The following is a 17,502-nucleotide window of genomic DNA, read 5'->3' as shown; positions in this document are numbered from 1 at the left end:
TTTGCTCTAGATATCCCTCACAAGCAGGCACTCAAGAATCAATAGACCTTTTGGATCTAAAACCCTTTGATATATTGTGAAACCAAAAAACCAAACTAATTCTCTTATTGTGTTTTAACAAGCTACTGCTATTCAACATTTGATTCAAAAACTGTCAGACTGTGAGCCCAGCGTTTAGTGCCAAAAAGCAAACTGTGTAAAATAATAGTTCTCCTTAATTTACTCCAGGATGTTTAGAGAGGCACACAGAAACTACTGTGGGAAGTCCCTGTATTTTTTAGCTAAGTTACAGTTAAAGGAACACTCCACTTTTTTTGAAAACAGGCTCATTTTACAAGTCCCCTAGAGTTAAATAGTTGAGTTTTACCGTTTTTGAATCCATTCAGCCGATCTTTGTATCTGGCGGTAGCACTTTTAGCATAGCTTAGCATACATCATTGATTCTAATCAGTCCATTAGCATCTCATTCAAAAAATGACCAAAGACACTTTCAATATTTTTCCTATTTAAAACTTGACTCTTCTACAGTTACATTCTTGTGCTAAGACCAACTGAAAATGAAAAGTTGCGATTTTCTACACCTATATGGCTAGGAACTACTTTCTCATTCCTGCGTAATAGTCGCGGATCTTCGCGGCCGTAGCATGGCTGCAGCAGCGCAATGATGGAACGCAGAGCCTGAAAGCTAGGTAACTTTCAATGTGACCGGCACTAAGTTTGTGTAGTTGCGGGCTTGCAGCCGACAAATTGTGTTGTGGAATCACCTGTGTGATTAGCCATGGTTCTGTGTGTTGTAAAGGGCTGTGATAGTAAGTCGAAGGTGTATACTACCACCATGTTTCACAGAATACCAACGAATCATTGCGCCACAGCCATGGTACGGCCGCAAAGATCCGCGACTATTACGCAGGAATGAGAACGTAGTTCCTAGCCATATAGGTGTAGAAAATCGCAACTTTTCATTTTCAGTTGGTCTTAGCACACAAATTAACTGTAGAAGAGTCAAGTTTTAAATAGAAAAAATATTGAAAGTGTCTTTGGTCATTTTTTGAATGAGATGCTAATGGACTGATTAGAATCAATGATGTATGCTAAGCTATGCTAAAAGTGCTACCGCCAGATACAAAGATCGGCTGAATGGATTCAAAAACCCTAAAACTCAACTATTTAACTCTAGGGGACTTGTAAAATGAGCCTATTTTCAAAAAAAGTGGAGTGTTCCTTTAATGATAAACAGGCTCATCCAAGGTTGTCCCTTACTAAAATACAGGAAAATTGTGACCACGAACATGTTTGGTCTTTGGAGCAGATGCACTAAGTAATCATTAGGCCTAGTCCACATGTACACGGGTATTTTAAACGGAGTTTATAAAAAAAATCGAGTCCACATGAAAATGCAAAAACACGCTATGAAGCGCTGTCAAGAGCATGCCAAACAAAGAAGTGGCTATATAATCCTAACCGTAAAGCCATGTTGGCCAATCAGAAGCCTAGAAAAAAGGTTATTATTTATTATTATTAAAGGTTATTTATTATTTTGGCTTGTTACGTCAAAACCAGAACCGGCTATAACCTTTTTTCTAAATGTTTCTAAAAATCTTCGCCCTGGCAGGCGTTTTCAAAAAAGTTTGGTTTCAGCGATCGGATACTGCGTTTGCGTGTGGACGAACGGCCAAACCGCATAGAAAAAGCTACAGTTTTAAAAAAAATATCTGCGTTTGTGTGGACAGGGCCTTAGTAAAGGCCCATTTACATCAAAAACGATAACTATAATTCTATAATATTATATAAATAACTTATTAATAAGAAATATTGTATAAACATTATTTACAGATATACAGAATATATTTTTACGTAAAAAGTTTTCTTAGAAAACAATTCCCATAATGCTTCTATTCAGTAAAGACCTAAGGATGCATTAAATTGATCAAAAGTGACAGTAAAGTACACTCTAAAAAAAAAGGCTCGTAATCATAGGGGAACCTTTTTTAGTGCTAAATAGCACCAATTTTGGTGCTTCAGTGGTTCTTCAGCGGTTCTTCAGAGGTGCTATATAGCACCTTAGTCAAAGAACCGGTGAAGAACCTCTGAACTGAAGAACCGCTGAAGAACCGCTGAAGAACCACTGAAGCACCAAAATTGGTGCTATTTAGCACTAAAAAAGGTTCCCCTATGATTACGAGCCAAGAACCATTTTTGGTGCCATAGAGAACCTTTTTTTTTAGAGTGTAGACATTTACAATATTACAAAAGATTTCCATTTATAATGTTGCATTCATTTAAATAAATGTATCATGGTTTCCACAAAAATATTAAGCGGCACAACGGTTTTCAACATTGATATAATAATCAGAAATGTTTCTTGAACATCCAATCAGCATATGAGAATGATTTCTGAAGGATCATGTGACACTGAAGACTGGAGTAATGATGCTGAAAAATAGATTAATTAAAATAGAAAAAATTTGATTTTAAATTGTAATATTTCACAATATTAGTGTTTTTACTGTATTTTTGATTAAATAAATGCACTGTAGAGAACAGTAGTGTATATAAAAATATAATAATATTTAATAAATATACTATTTATTATATGGTAATAAATCCACTGTGCTAACCATGGTCTTATTTGAAACCTAAAAACAATAATTTTTAATTGATTAATTTGCCTTGAAGGAAGCCATTCCATACACGTATTTTCCATCCATGTTGTTAACAATTCCCACTATGTACAGTAAAACCAAAAACGACGCATACTGTAAGCGGCCTTGAGCAGAAAATACTGCAGGGGGAGGAAGTGGCATCAGCATTAGGTGTCAGACCAATAAACCCAGCACGTCAACACAGCTTAATATGAGAACATCAAAGACAGCAGTCCTCAAACAGCTTAACCGTCCCCACTCAGCACTCTGCATTAAACCATCCCAATGTGTGTGTGTGTGTGTGTGTGTGTGTTCAGTAAGCAGCTGACGGAGTGACATATCGCGTGGGACTGCATGGTTAAACGCACTACAATGTTAAAAAGGTGACCTGAAGCGCATTTCAAATGCAGCGAGCTGACACAAGGCCTCATTGCTGTGGGATCTGGACACTTTGTGTGGCTGCAGACAACGCGATGGTACAAGCAGTTTTATGCTCTGCCACAAGCTACCTTCACAATGCAGCGTACCTTTCAAACATGTTAAGTCATCCACAACAAACCTGGTTCAAGTGACAAGGGGATAGAGTTGCAGAGCCTTATGACTACACCACAGGCGGAGTAGCGTGATCAACAAGCGGAAGACCGCGAGGAAGCTACGCCGCATTAATAAAGACGTTTCACATAACACTTCCACACATATTAACGTCACAATGTCCAAGAGATCAAAACAGCTCTGATGTTACACACTTGCACCGCTGTATGCAGAATGATTCATGGCTCGTGTAGGCGGTTGTAAGTTCGATTCGAGCTCAAACCCTGGACGATCCTGAGCTCTACTCACCGGAGCGGATGCGTTCTGGCAGCTGGGTTGAATGCTGCACTCCTCCACAGTAACAAGAGAAATGTGAGTCCCAAGCAGGTGCATTCGACTGTGGTACCAAGGCCCGTGAAAATGTCAGTGAGCCGCTCGGCACAGGAAAACCCTGCTCATGGGGCAAAACGTCACAGCTCTGTCCTACAGGTCCCTGACATCAATACTGCCCAATGCATATTGCATGGGATGTCCACGGCTCTCTACCTCAAGTCCTCAGTCCAGGGTTCACAGAAAGTCAGATGCCAACTGTAGACGTTCAAGTTAGTTTCCTCTTCTAGGGTTTCAGTATTTTGTCCAAAATGCAACTGGGAATTGGATCTCGGTTCCTAAACCTAGTGGATGGACACATCTAAAACAAAGAGTGACAAAAGAATTCTTGTAAATAGCTCCAAGTTGGACAGCTGAAGTTGAACTGTATTTAACTTTACAAGCCTTCGAAAGCCTCAGAAAACAAAAGTGCACTGGGATAGTTTACTTAAGTGGGACAGTTTACTCTGACAGTTTAAATTCTGACATTGTTTATTCACCCGCATGTTGTTCCCACCCTGAATGACTTTCTTTATTCTGTGGAATACAAAAGAAAATATTTTTAGAAATGTCTCTGTGTGTTTTTGTCCATCCAATAAAATTCATTGGGGTGGTTATTAGTTAATTATTTAGAATATAATAATAGTTATGAATGTTTAATAATAGTGTTGAATAATAATAATAATAGAAACAGTTTAAACTGCCTTGATATAATGCTGTTCAGCTTTAACGTTGTCCCCGCCAGTGTTTTTGAAAATAGTTGGCAACCACCGCCAGCATTTTTGATCATTTTCATAAAAGATTCATGGCCCCCAGAATATTTTGTCGTATTAATATCTGAATATGCTATACCAAAAGAAAGAACAGACATCCATCCTTCATGCATTCCTTTTTTTTATCAAAACACAAGAATGTGGATAAGTTTCATAAAAAAGCAACATTTTGAGAAAAAAGCTGAGAAAAAAATCATGTTTTTGTCAAAGACTACATCTAGATCAGATTCAGAACGATGATCAAAACATAGATGGAGTAAATCGAGTCCATCAACACCCCTAATGCTTGCACAGTCCTATAGCTCGTCCTTGGTCGACATTTCATTCAGTAACACTAGGCGTTTTTGATTTGTTGTTTAATGTTGATGATCGTGTTATTTTACAAATGCATATGCTTACATATGATATCACTTGTTTATGCTTCTTCTTCGCATGTGTTTTGATCAGGAGATTCAGTACTCTTTCAGAAGATGCCTAATAGCGCCCCCTTCCATTAAAACAGTGAAAACAAGTAACGCTGGAAATTTCCGTCAATGGCAGGGAAGCTTTGTCTCACAAATGACGGAAATTTCCATCAATGGCGGGGAAAGAGTTAAGAATACATTTCTCATAATGCTTTAGAGAGAGTGTCGTGAGGAAGAGAACTGAGTGATTGATTCAATAGCTACGTCCGAAAGCTTAAAAATGCTGCCTATGGAGGACTCATTCCAAGGTAGGAAGGCAACAAGGCACATCCAAATTCAAAGTTAGCTTCACTTCCTGCCTCCTGAGATACCTCCATCTGACCGATTTTTGAAGGCAGCATAAGCCACGTTTCCACAGCAGGAATTTCACCTGGAACTAGGGACTTTGGGGTGGTACTCAGGTGTGTTTCAACCACAGGGACCAGGGTCTAAATGAAGTTCCGGGTGAAAATGCCCCCCTCAGAAAGTCCCTGCTCATGAGGTAGTAGTTTTTCAAAGTTCAGGAACTTACGGGGGTTGGACTTGGGCACTGAACATGCTGATTGGTTGAGTTTAGGGCTGGTCCGAATACCATTTTTTGAGCTTCGAAGCTTTGGTAGTGATCAACATCGAATATTCGAAGCTTCGGAGGGAAGGAGCTGAACATATCCTTCTCTCTAATAAAGGCTGGAATCTGGAGAAGCGGCGCGCCTCACGCGGGCAGGGCTTTTATGCTCCGCGAACGGGCAATGAACTAGTGATACAAAACACACAGATCTATTACGTCCCAGTTTTGATATATTATAGTAGCTAGTAAAAATAATTCTGTTCAGTTATAGAACAGACTAAGAGCCCCTATTTCTGCCGCTGGGGCCAGGCTTCGGGACAATTTTCACGTCATACCTCAAACGCAGGCTTTTTCCTTCATTTTATATTTTAGACATTCATTAATTAAAAGAAACAATGAGGTGTGCAGCGCTGGTGGAAACAACATGAGACTATGACAACACGACTGTCAAGATGGCTCACAGTGTTTAGAGTATCGCCACAAATGAGTAAAGCAAGCCAACACGCAAACTGCCGAACCTCTTAGATGCTCAAAAACACAATCATCTTCATTAATGAGACTCAATGCTCTTACAGTGCTTAGGTCACTCGTTCTGATATTACGGTCTTTGATCTTGAAATGAGCTGATGAATAGCCTATAATGCAGCTCATATCTGTTGCTTTCGTTGACATGAACTCCGTTAAATGTGCATATAGCGCAAGAATTGAAGATCGGATTTATATTAATTTTGCGGAGAGGTGTAAGTTAAGACAACCTGCCTAATTTTTATTTCTTTCTTTTTGAACACGTTTCCTCAAAAAAAAAAAAAAGTATTATAAGCAAGACAAATTAAGTGTTGATTTAAGAGGATAAATGGATCAAACATGTGTTGTTAACTCACTCAGTCCGCTTGGTCGTTACTTAAAAAAAAGAAAACTTTAATTTAACAATCAAAAAAATGCTTTAAACATTTTTCTAAATTAACTTAATAAAGAAACAAAACGAAATATAACTACTTTGACATTAAAAACAAAATTTTAATGGCTGCAACAATGTGTAATAGGGAGGAATGTTTACTCAAAAAAAAAGGTTCTATATGGCACTAAAATAAAAAAACAAATTAAATAAAACATTTATTAATTAATAAAAAAAACACGTCACGTCACTTCATTTTATTAGTTTCATTTGCGCCGTTGCGAGCAGCATCAGCCTCAGCTTGTCAAAAATGCCTTTTTACTGTGGTGGTGGTGGTGATAGTAGGCTAAATGTTTAAACCAACATTGTGATGCTTGAAGTGTTTTATATCTATGGATTTCATTACAAGTAAGACAAGTCCAGTGTTGATTTGAGAGGCTAAATTGATCCAACATGCGGTTAACTCACTGTCAGCTGCTGGCCGCTTGGTCATTACTTTAAAACAACTAAAACTTTAATTTAACAAACAAAAAAATGCTTTAAACATTTTTCTAAATTAACTTAATAAAGAAACGAAACAAAATATAACTACTTTGAGATTAAAAACAAAACTGAACTATTTTAATGGCTGCAACGATGTGTAGGCCTAATAGGGAGGATAAAAAAATTAAATAAAAAATAAAAAATCACGGGACTCGGGCCGATAGTTTTGGTAAGCTGTAGGACACGGCCAGGCTAGGGTCTAAGACTAACTACAATTAAAAAACTGAACGTGCCACTCGAGCCAAACTAACGGCCGTCTCAGCACATCAGCAGCAGCAGTCAGATAATATTCTACACGAGAGCGAGGAGCTAAATTACAAGATGATCGCGGAATATTTGGTTTTAAAGCGATGTAAAAGCGCCTACTTAAAGCTATGGTCTACGATTTCAAAGATTGTTCATTATTAATAACCTCGTTTAGATGCTGGTTATGGTTCTACAGTACAATCCTAACAATATGAAGAGAAAAAAGAATGAAAAAAATCCATTCACTCTATTGGGTGTACACCCGCAGAGAAATTGACCAATGTAAGCTGTCCGGCCGGACAGCTTACATTGGTTAACTGCTCTCATCCAATCCCCTGCTCCACTCGCGTCTCCACCCACCGCACCCCACCCCGCCCCCTCCTGCGACATGAAATTTTGCGGGCAAGTAGGCAGCATCAACTCAGCAATGGAGAAAAACCAACAAACAGACATCAGAAAGCGGCCCCTGCTCGCCCCAACAATCAAGGTTGGAAGAAAGAGAAAGTCAATTGAGGAAAGAGACCGCCGGACTCAAAGCCGAATCAATATAGGGTCCACCATTGCCCGTTTGAGGAAGCTTCAGAGAAACCTTGGACTTAAAACCGACGCTGACTTTTTGTTGAGCAGGTATGCATTTATTTATACTTTTATGGTGTGGTGTATTACATAAATAGCTTTTTATCAGTCTGACAACATGATCATGCTGCCGGTCGGCATTGGAATGTTAGCCGTTTAGCATCGCCTATCAGGGTCAAAGTAATTATATTTCTTGAAGTGCTTGACTGTTTCAATAGTCCTAACGTTAGCGGTTTTCTGTTCGAGCCGATAGAACATTGCATGTGTTGCTAATCTTGCGTGGGCGTGAACTCAAACGTGTGCCTCTGAGCTATTTTGTTACGACAATGGTGACATTGAATTGTTGATGAAGCAACTAAGTTCAAGTGTCGAAAGTCAACTTTACATATGATGTGTCATTAGCGCGGTCATTAGATTGAAGCGACTAAGCACATGGTACATCTCTGTTCCGATGTTTACTCCTGCTTGACTGAGTGACGTTGTTGTTGGAGTGACGCACAGAGGGGAGGGGTGTGCGTGTGGAGGGGCGGGATGAGTTTTTTAAAAATTCAGGCTTTTTTTCGACTGATTTTCAACATCGTAGACCACAGCTTTAAGGGAGTTTGTCATTGTACTGTTTTGTTGCTATGTTTTTCATTATAGAATAATAGCTAATGAATCCACAATTCAAGCAACCCGCCCCTGTATTGGCAAACCGAAAGTAAACGCGGCGCAGAGCTGCATGCATTCAGCCGCTCAGCGCACAAGCACAGCATTGAGGGAAACGCTGAGGGAATATTTTTTCACCGTCACATCCCTAACGTATAAAAAGGATTATACATTTTGATTATATTATTCTATTTTCCACAATGTCAAACGAACGCAGTTTAACCCAAAATGCAAGCTCAGACATGGCTTCTGCCACATAAGCTTGTGCAGTTGTGCGCTCTGCTGCAGGGAACACTAAGAAGAAGCAAATGTATTTATTAAGTATAACGAGGCTATTAAAATGGCTTGGCTATAAGATAATTAAAAAAAAGTATTGTATTTTATAGTGATTTTATAGTGTAAACTAAACATATGCAAGCGCGAATGAGAGCCGTTTTGAGCGGGATGCCAGGTGTTCACGAAAAAAACAACAACAACAACGAATATTCGAATCACAAATTTGAAAATCGAATACCAACCCATCGAACGAATATTCGAATATTCGAATATTCTGGTCCAGCCCTAGTTGAGTTCTCACAGCATTTTGATTGGTTGACTCCACGCAACATTTTATTTCAACCACCATTTTTAAAAGCCTGTTGCAGTGCGTGCGCCCAGACCTACGTCACCGGACTAATTTGTCTAATCTTCCCTGTACTTTTGAACACCATGGAAACGCAGACAGCGACAGGTCTGGGGAGGAAGAAGTCCCTGAAACAAATTGTTCTGAATAATTTTGGTGGAAACGCGGCTATAGATGTATCCTTCGCTGCCTTTAATATCCAACCACAATCCTGTGCTTTCCATTCTCTGACAGTTGACCTAAAAAATAAAGATGCCGTCTGAAAGTAGTGGTTGATGGTCACTTTGTGTGTAAAAGTAGATTTTTGACCATTTCTAGCAAGAAATTACTATTGTATTGGGCTAATTAAATATTTTCTTAGGTCTCACCAAAGCACGCTCTATTTCGCTGTAGAACATTTAACGTTACGCTGCCTCAGAAGCCTGTCCGAAATCAGTTTCATGAGTTTGTGTGCCCATATAATCTTAGTGAAAGATTTGGCTTGCTGTCTGCTATAGAGGGGGGGGGGGGGGGGGGGGGGGGTTGGTATTAATTGGAAGATTACATCAGCATACTCCTTCCGAAATTACATTTAATAACTTCACTTTGTGAGGTACCTTCGTGCTTCGCGCTGCAGAAATGATTGAATCCCTATATCATTTTATTTGATACAGTTATCAGTCATTATTATTGCATGCGAAGAAGAAAAGACTTGTTTGTTGTGGTCACCATTAACTTTCATTGTACACTCAGAAAAAAAGGTATAAAGCTGTTACTGGGGCGGTACCCTTTCAAAAGGTACACCTTTGTACCTAAAGAGTGCATATTAGTACCTTAAAGATACCAAACGTGTACATTTTAGTACCTAAATGGTACATATTAGAACCTTTTTAATACTGTCCCAGACAGCTTTTGTAACCATTTTTTCTGAGAGTGTTCGAGCCAAATGCTCTTCAAAATAGTCATACCTGGTTTTGGAACGACATGAAGGTGAGTAAATAATTATTGACTTTTTATTTTTGTGTGAACTATCTCTTGACTACTTGATATCAGTGAGAGAGTCACAAAAATTTTCAAATTATCATTCTGGGAATGAAACGGTTGTGGTAAAACTGGTCAATCAGGACGTGTGTGCGCACCTCTATGGAAATAAGGGCACGGTAATCACACAGTAGAAGAGCCTGAGGGCTCTGCGTCTGTTCAAAACAACGATATCAACGCTCTCCTTCACCTGTTTTCATAAACCACTTACTCATGTTCAAAATAAAATTTTAAAAAGTCTTGCTTTTAATTTGACATGACAAGAAACTGCTAAGATGATCAGAACGTCTAAGCTGTGAGCGATATTCACTGCACCTCCTAGATTTCGAAATCTTTCTCTGAAAACAGAAAGGTGAGGGTCAGCAGGATGGAGAAAGAAGTCAAAGTTATGAAGGCTGTAAAAGCTTGTACATGATTCAACCTTAAATGTCTCTAAAAATGTTGAGCTATTTCAAGACTACACATTATAACATGGTCGTTTAAACAAAAACTGTACTGTAACATCTAAAATGTTCATCCACAAGTTATTAAACTCTTATTTCTAAATGCTTCAATTTGGCAAGCGTTCTACGTGTCATCAAAGAGCAATACAATTGTGTGCTGTTTTCAGAAGCCAGGGGAAGTGGACAAATAAAAAAGCCTTTATCCTTTTCTCTAAGCACATGATCTTCACAGACAGCTTTGTTGAACCCCACAGTCATTACCAAGTGAAATCTCCATTGCAGGACCGAGTGTGAACCTACTGGGGTCTGTACTGAAGGAAGAGGCTTTATGCACTATAATAAAACTGGCAGTAAAACAAACGTGGACAATGAATGGTAACAGGCAGAGACAAGAACTGTAATAGGCTTTAGTGGCGAACAAATAGCAGAATAATTTGTGAATATGTGGTCAGATAATGGCTAATCTGAGACCGTTCATCCTACACTGCATGACCCAGTTATATACCTAGATCCTTCAGGATTTGACAGACCAATCACGTTTGAGTTTAAGTTTCTGGTCAGTGATTATTCCTCTTTGGTCACCATCATAGTATAGCTTATTTGTGTACTACTATACAATGTAATACAAGAATACTTTAAATGGGAATTTTCACTCACATTTGAAGTTATGTATTCATGAAATACATATTTATTTTCATTAGATAATAGAATTCACATGGTCATCATACACACAGAGAAAAAGGTGTACAAAATGGTAGGAGTTCAACAGCTTGTCACTGGGGCAGTACCCTTAAAATGACATAATTTGTATCTTTTTTACTCCTTAAATGTGTATATTAGTACCCTAGAGTGCAAATACGCACATTAAGGTGCTACTATCAACCTTTTTGTGGTAAAAACGGTACAAATATGTATTTTTAAGGGTACTGCCGCAGTGACAAGTGGTTGTACCCCTAAAGTACTCTTTAGTACAGCTTATTGGTGTACTAATATATAAATGTAAATAATTATATTCACTCCCATTTAAAGTTTTCATGTATTCATTATATACACATAGCCTACTTATTTGCATTCGATACTAAACTTCACTTAAACACAATAATGCAGTTTTTATGCATGGTATGCTAAATATCAAGACATATACAACACACAAATGTATCATTAATAATGACAATACAATGGCAGAAATTATGAATTAGAGTGATTTGAATGAAATGTATGACGAGGAACCATGCTAGCCTACTGCACCTAAAGTTTCTTGATATTTTGTATGACATTACACGTAGAAAAGACTATTTAAACTGCTTAAAACGACGAAAAAGTTGTTCTAGCTAAGAAAGGGATGTTGGCAGGATGTTTTTAAAAATTCAACGTACCTGTATTGTAAGTAACTCCAGATCCCGACTGATTTTAAATCCTCTTGCTGGCGTCCCGCTCATCTGTCATCATCGAACTGCGTTGCTCCATTTAATAAAGCCATTTTATGTACATTTCATCTGACCAATCACCTGTCATGTGCGGTAAGGGGCGGGTCGTATCGTGAAATGATTTACATATTAGAACACATAAACTAAAGTAACACTCATAAAAATGCTGAAAACGTATAGTGGAACTATTTTAATTTGGTATAGGACATATAGGTAACGTGGGGGTATTTTTTTAAGAAGCACAACAACAAAAAACTTTAGTTTAACGTGTTTTGTTACAGTATGATAAACTCATAAAATAATAATTCCAAAACCTTGTTTGTAGTGTCGCCTTTGTCTTCAAATATGACCTTTACAACTTGTGACCGTCTGTTCAGGCGGTGCTGGCAATCTGTGGGGAGAATAGCAGCGCCATCTATTGTTCAGGCCGTTCAAGTTCACAAATATGACAAATACAGCAAATATATAAAAGTGCGCATGCGCATAACGTTTATCGACGCAGGTACACGCTTGCAAGCTAAACATAAAGTTAAAAGAAGTATATAACTAATGAAAAAATGTACATGTACTTACTATTTACAGACCTGGAAAAGTGAGCAAAATGTAACACAATAGTCATATAAACATTTCATTAGTAAATAGTGTGTGTTTTGTAGACTTAACAAATAAGCATAATTAGCTATGTAGAGGTGTTAATACTGATACTTGACATATCAATGAAAATCCCCAATAATCTCCATTAAATTAGTATCAAAATATTTAAACAAGTAATAAAAACAGCTGGAAAAGTCATAAGTTCATTGGTCAAAAAGGGTGGGGACCTATTTTGGGCCAATAACAGGCCAACAACAAGAATAGATGTGGAACATATTAATTAAAACATTACTTAATATCAAATAATAATTATCTATTGCCAAAATACGTCATAAAAATAATGAATACACAAATTGTGCTTTGTATGGTGTAGGCTACATTATAGTTTTAATATTTCAATGCATGATCTCCATCCACCTCCGAAATACTGAGAATTTGAAATGGCAACGAATTCTGTACAAAATATTTTCTTTGGGAGACATATTGTTTTTGTATAATGCTATTTATTTCTAGTGTACTCTCAAATCATAGAAAGAGTGCAGATACGATACTACTGGTCCTCTGAACCGAGGAAGCCAAAGAGTCCTTTGTTTTTCAGGAAATGACAGTCTGGCACAACAACAAAGTGCACTACAAAGTGCTTTCCATAAAATGACAAGCAGATCAGATGTGATTGGGAAGAAGAATAAAGCATTGATGGTTAAAAGGACATTATTGTAAACTGCTCTATTGATACTATGTAGAACTGCTATCTTATATCTTCTTGATATCTAACTTATAGATGGTCTGATAACCATCATCCCAAGCATAAAGCTGCTTATCCTTGGGATGGAAATGCAAACCGGAGTGGCTGGTGTAACGTTTCGGGAAGAAAAGCACAGGGATGCTCTCGGTGTAGATGGTGTCATGGATATCAAACACGCATTGGATGCTGGACCTTCCACCATAGTGGGAGTTGTAGACCACATATAAGGCGCCACAAATTAAGAAAGCTGCTTCTGCATCACGGCTATTGCAATTGGTATCCCAAGTGTGCTCCACAGCCAGACTACTGTGGTCCAGCTTGGTGACCACCAAGTTGCCGCCAAAGTCTGGGTCCGCATGGATCGACCAGAGCCCCATTTCATCTACGGCGAGATCCAGTAGGGTGTGAGGGCCAAGGGCATAAGCCGGCATTCGACCGGCTCCAGGAAGCAGCAACCGATCAGCCACCGTACGGTTGCTGAGGTGGACCTTCAGGATCTCATTGTTGGTGTCTGCATTGTGGTAGTACACAAAGCCGTTGTAGACCATGTGGCCGGTTCCATGCCAGGGAAAAGGAAGACGGATAACTTCTGTCTTTTTGGTGGAGTTTGCTTCAGTGAAAGTCTTCAGAGAAGTATATGCTAATATTGTACTGTTTCGAGTGCCGCTAAAAAAGTAAATTTTAGCAGAACCCTTCGTCGGATCCTTCATCCAGGATCCATTGATGTCGCCTGCCTTCTTGACGATTTTGAGGGACTTGATACCCACAAGCTCCGAACTGCAGTCTGGAAGAATCAAGATTAAAAAAAAAATCAGTTTTATGTAGGTATAGCTATATAAATTATTATAATGATATTTATAGATCCTTTATTTACCATATCTTTTTATAGGAATGCACAATTTATTGGTACCATAATTACCAGCCAATACATAATACTCAAATCTTCAAATTATATTTTTCATACTGTACATTATAATGTTGTAATGCCTAAATTCACTTATATCATTTAAAACAATTGATTTAAAGTTAGACAAAATGGTAACACTTTATTTCACAGTGTCCTTGTTACATATATTACATGTACTTACCATAGTAATTATAAATAAAATTATAATTTACTTTATAAATAAAGTAAATTATACATAATTACATGCAACTAACCCTCAACCAAACCCTAATCCTACCCTAGTAAGTACAGAATATTACTAAGTACTAATGTAATTACACTGTAACAAAGTGTAACCCTTTATTTTAAGGTGTCATTGTTACAGTGTACAGTAATTATATATTTAAATACAGAGTAAAATTTAGTAACTATGTACTTACTATAGGGTTAGGGTAGGATTAGGTTTTGGTTTAGTTGCATGTAATTATGCATAATTTACTGTTATTAGTACATGTAACATGTGACAAGGACATTGCAAAACAAAGTGTTACCAAATAAAGTGTAACCAACAAAATAGCACAGAATTAGAATATTAGTGCGTACTGTCTTACAGACATGAAAAAAAAAGACATGAAAAAAAAAAATATGGTTGCTTATAATTTGTACATACAGTGTAGTTACCTAAGACAGTACTGGTAATATAAGGTAACTACACTCTAAAAAAAAAGGTTCTATATAGCACCAAAAATGGTTCTTCGTTGTAATCATAGAGGAACCACTTTTGGTGCTATATAGTACCATATCTTAACATGTTCTGTATATGGTAGTGGTGCTATATAGCACCATAGTTAGCGGTGCTATATAGCACCTTAATAATAATAATAATAATATGTTTATTTTTTATAGCGCCTTTCAAGAACCCAAGGTCAACCCTTAGTCAAAGAACCGGTGAAGAACCTCTGAAGAACCGCTGAAGAACCACTGAAGCACCAAAATTGGTGCTGTATGGCACTTAAAAAGGTTCCCCTATGATTACGAGCCAAGTACCATTTTTTGGTGCCATAGAGAACCTTTTTTTTTAGAGTGTACATGGGTTAAGGATAGGTTTAGGGATAGGTTCAGGGTTAGTACCTAGTTATAACCCAGTTATTATAATTGCTATAATAAGTACATGGATGACATGAACAGGACTGTAATATAAAGTGCTACCAAATGTATGCATTTATTTATACAGCATTCCTTAGGAAACTAAATGTTCTTATCTGCATCTTCAGGCAATGCTCTAACACTAACACCAAAAAAGTCCTGAAAATTGTAGGGCTTAACTCAAAATGATAGATGCCTTCTTATTTACCTTTGCCCTTAGGGATTACAGATGTCTTTTTCAGTTTGGCTTCTTTCATCTGGTGCTCGAGCAGCGAGTCTTCAATGTCAACCTGAGCAGTGTCAGGGATCTTATTCTGCAGATACTCCACATCTCTCTCCACTCGGTCCAAGCGCATAGTGAGGGTGTCGACGTGACCTTTGACCTCTGATTTCAACACGTTCGTCTTGCTCGTTTGCCCGTGTATCTCCTTGGACATTTCATACATCCTTTGACTGAAGTGCTGGGAGTCCTGCTCGCATTTGATCAGTCGTCCCTGTTCAGATGAATGCACAAAAATACACATGTGACTGATCACGCTATAGAAAAAATATTAAAACTCAAAATGAATGAATAGAAAAAATCTACTGTAGCACTTTATTTTACAGTCCTGATTCACATGTACATACTATACTTATTATAGCAATTACAATGTTATAACTAGGTACTAACCCTGAACCTACCCCAAAACCTAACCTTAACCCTTGTAGTTACCTTATATTATCAGTACTTTCTTGGGTACAATGTAAGTACACTTCCTGTAAAATAGAGTGTAACCACATCTTTATATGTTTGCTTGAAATTTAATCCAGTCTAAATACATGGCATGGTTTTTGTCTCCATAATGGTGTGGTTACCGCATCTACCAGCAGGGACTAACACACATAGCAAACCAGCTAAACCTTGACCCCCTGATTCGGCCAAGTAGGACAAGGATCAACATCCTTGTTAGTCTTGGAGCAACATTCTAGATTATCAGTCACATTGTAGAGAAATAAACAGAAATAGTTAGGCTAATGGGAACTGAACATCAGCACTATCAAATTGTTACATTTCTCTGGTTTTATGACTAGTTTATGGTTAGATTGGAGTTATGTTGTAGAAATGTTGCTCCAGAACCAACAATCCAGAACCAGAAACACATACGTAGCAAAGTCACAGTATATTAATGGAGTACTTTAAAAAAAGAGTTAGCTATATCTGAATAGTTTGATAGTAAGCTTTAAATGTCCTAAAAGTGCCTAATGTACAATGTATTAAAATATTTTATTAAAGCAAACATATTTGGCCACAAAATGAGCTATCTTAGGAACAAATGTCTTACCTCCAGTTGTTGAAGTTGTCTCTGAAAATACTCAATCATAAAATCAGGAGTTGTCCTTTGAGTTTGTGCAGTTCCAAGCAAAAGAAGTATCAGTGACAAAATCATGATGTATATTTCACCTATGATGTCTTTCCGTCTTGTTTAGTCTGTGTTATATAGTAAAACCAAGAAAACTCCCTTCTTATCTAATGTCAGTCTGGAGCCAGGTCGAGTTCCAGAAGCAACTGGTTGTTTGTTATTCAGATTCTGGAACTGTATTCGAAGGAAGATGCTGGAAAGGCAGGTCTTCACAAGCTGTGTTTTTTTAATAGTAATAAACTCCAGATGTTCTGACACGCTTTCAACTCGATAAATCAAATCTGCAGATCATTCGATTCAAATAACTGCATATTTGCAGTATAATGTACACCATATTTGCCTCTCTCCCCTTCAGTTTGTTCATTAGCCTATAAAGAGTTCAAGTTAGTAATTTGAGAGCAGGAAACACATCAGGACACCTTCAGGAGCTTCAGTCAGTCCGGCTGGCCGACGTAACCCTCATTTTTGGCCCACAAAGAGACACTTTCCTGCCAAATACGTGACGAGGGGAAAAAAATGTCTTTATTCCTGGAAGAAGTTGTTTGAGCCCTGCGCTTATTTAAAAAAAGAATTATGGACTGATTTTATTCCTATTAGTGAGAACTAACATTTGCTAAAACTATTTTGTTACTAAAACACGATTTAGCATAAAATAATAGCAAATTTATTTTAACAGTTGCACCTCAGAGAAACTGTAAAGTGGTGATTATGTTTGTCCATCAGGTGGCGCCTTAATACCAAAACAACCATGTGAACTCTTGGAAGGATTCACAAGTGTCCATTGTTGATCTTGTTTGCTCAGACAATGAGAGTTTGTTTACATAGATTAAAGATATATCCGTTTTCCAACATTACTGGCTTATCAGTGATTATCCAAATTTCAGCATTTTCACTTGGATAACTCCCTCCCTTTAGATGTTTTTGTGCTCCTGAAACTGGCCCAAATTCCGCTAGTCAATTATTTAAGCTGTCACATAATGACATC

General features: G+C 37.8%; 2 protein-coding genes across 2 annotated transcripts in view; both read right to left on the bottom strand.

Moving 5' to 3' along the window:
• Positions 1-12,091, bottom strand: part of ppfibp2b (PPFIA binding protein 2b) — an 82,008-nt gene extending 69,917 nt beyond the window's left edge. The window contains exon 1 of the mRNA XM_079809589.1: positions 11,696-12,091. The gene's annotated coding sequence lies outside the window, so the exon portion shown is untranslated. The remainder of the gene's footprint in view (positions 1-11,695) is intronic.
• Positions 11,912-16,988, bottom strand: olfml1 (olfactomedin-like 1). The gene is made up of 3 exons (XM_079810077.1): positions 16,440-16,988; positions 15,326-15,611; positions 11,912-13,869 (listed from the first exon to the last, which is right to left on the bottom strand). The coding sequence occupies exons 1-3, from the start codon at positions 16,542-16,544 to the stop codon at positions 13,094-13,096; spliced, it is 1,167 nt and encodes a 388-aa protein (XP_079666203.1). The 5' UTR covers positions 16,545-16,988; the 3' UTR covers positions 11,912-13,093.
• Positions 16,989-17,502: the final 514 nt, after the last annotated feature.

Source organism: Gobio gobio, assembly GCF_949357685.1.
Source record: "Gobio gobio genome assembly, chromosome: 25".
Lineage (NCBI taxonomy): Eukaryota > Metazoa > Chordata > Actinopteri > Cypriniformes > Gobionidae > Gobio > Gobio gobio.
This window is presented reverse-complemented; position numbering and strand designations above follow the sequence as displayed.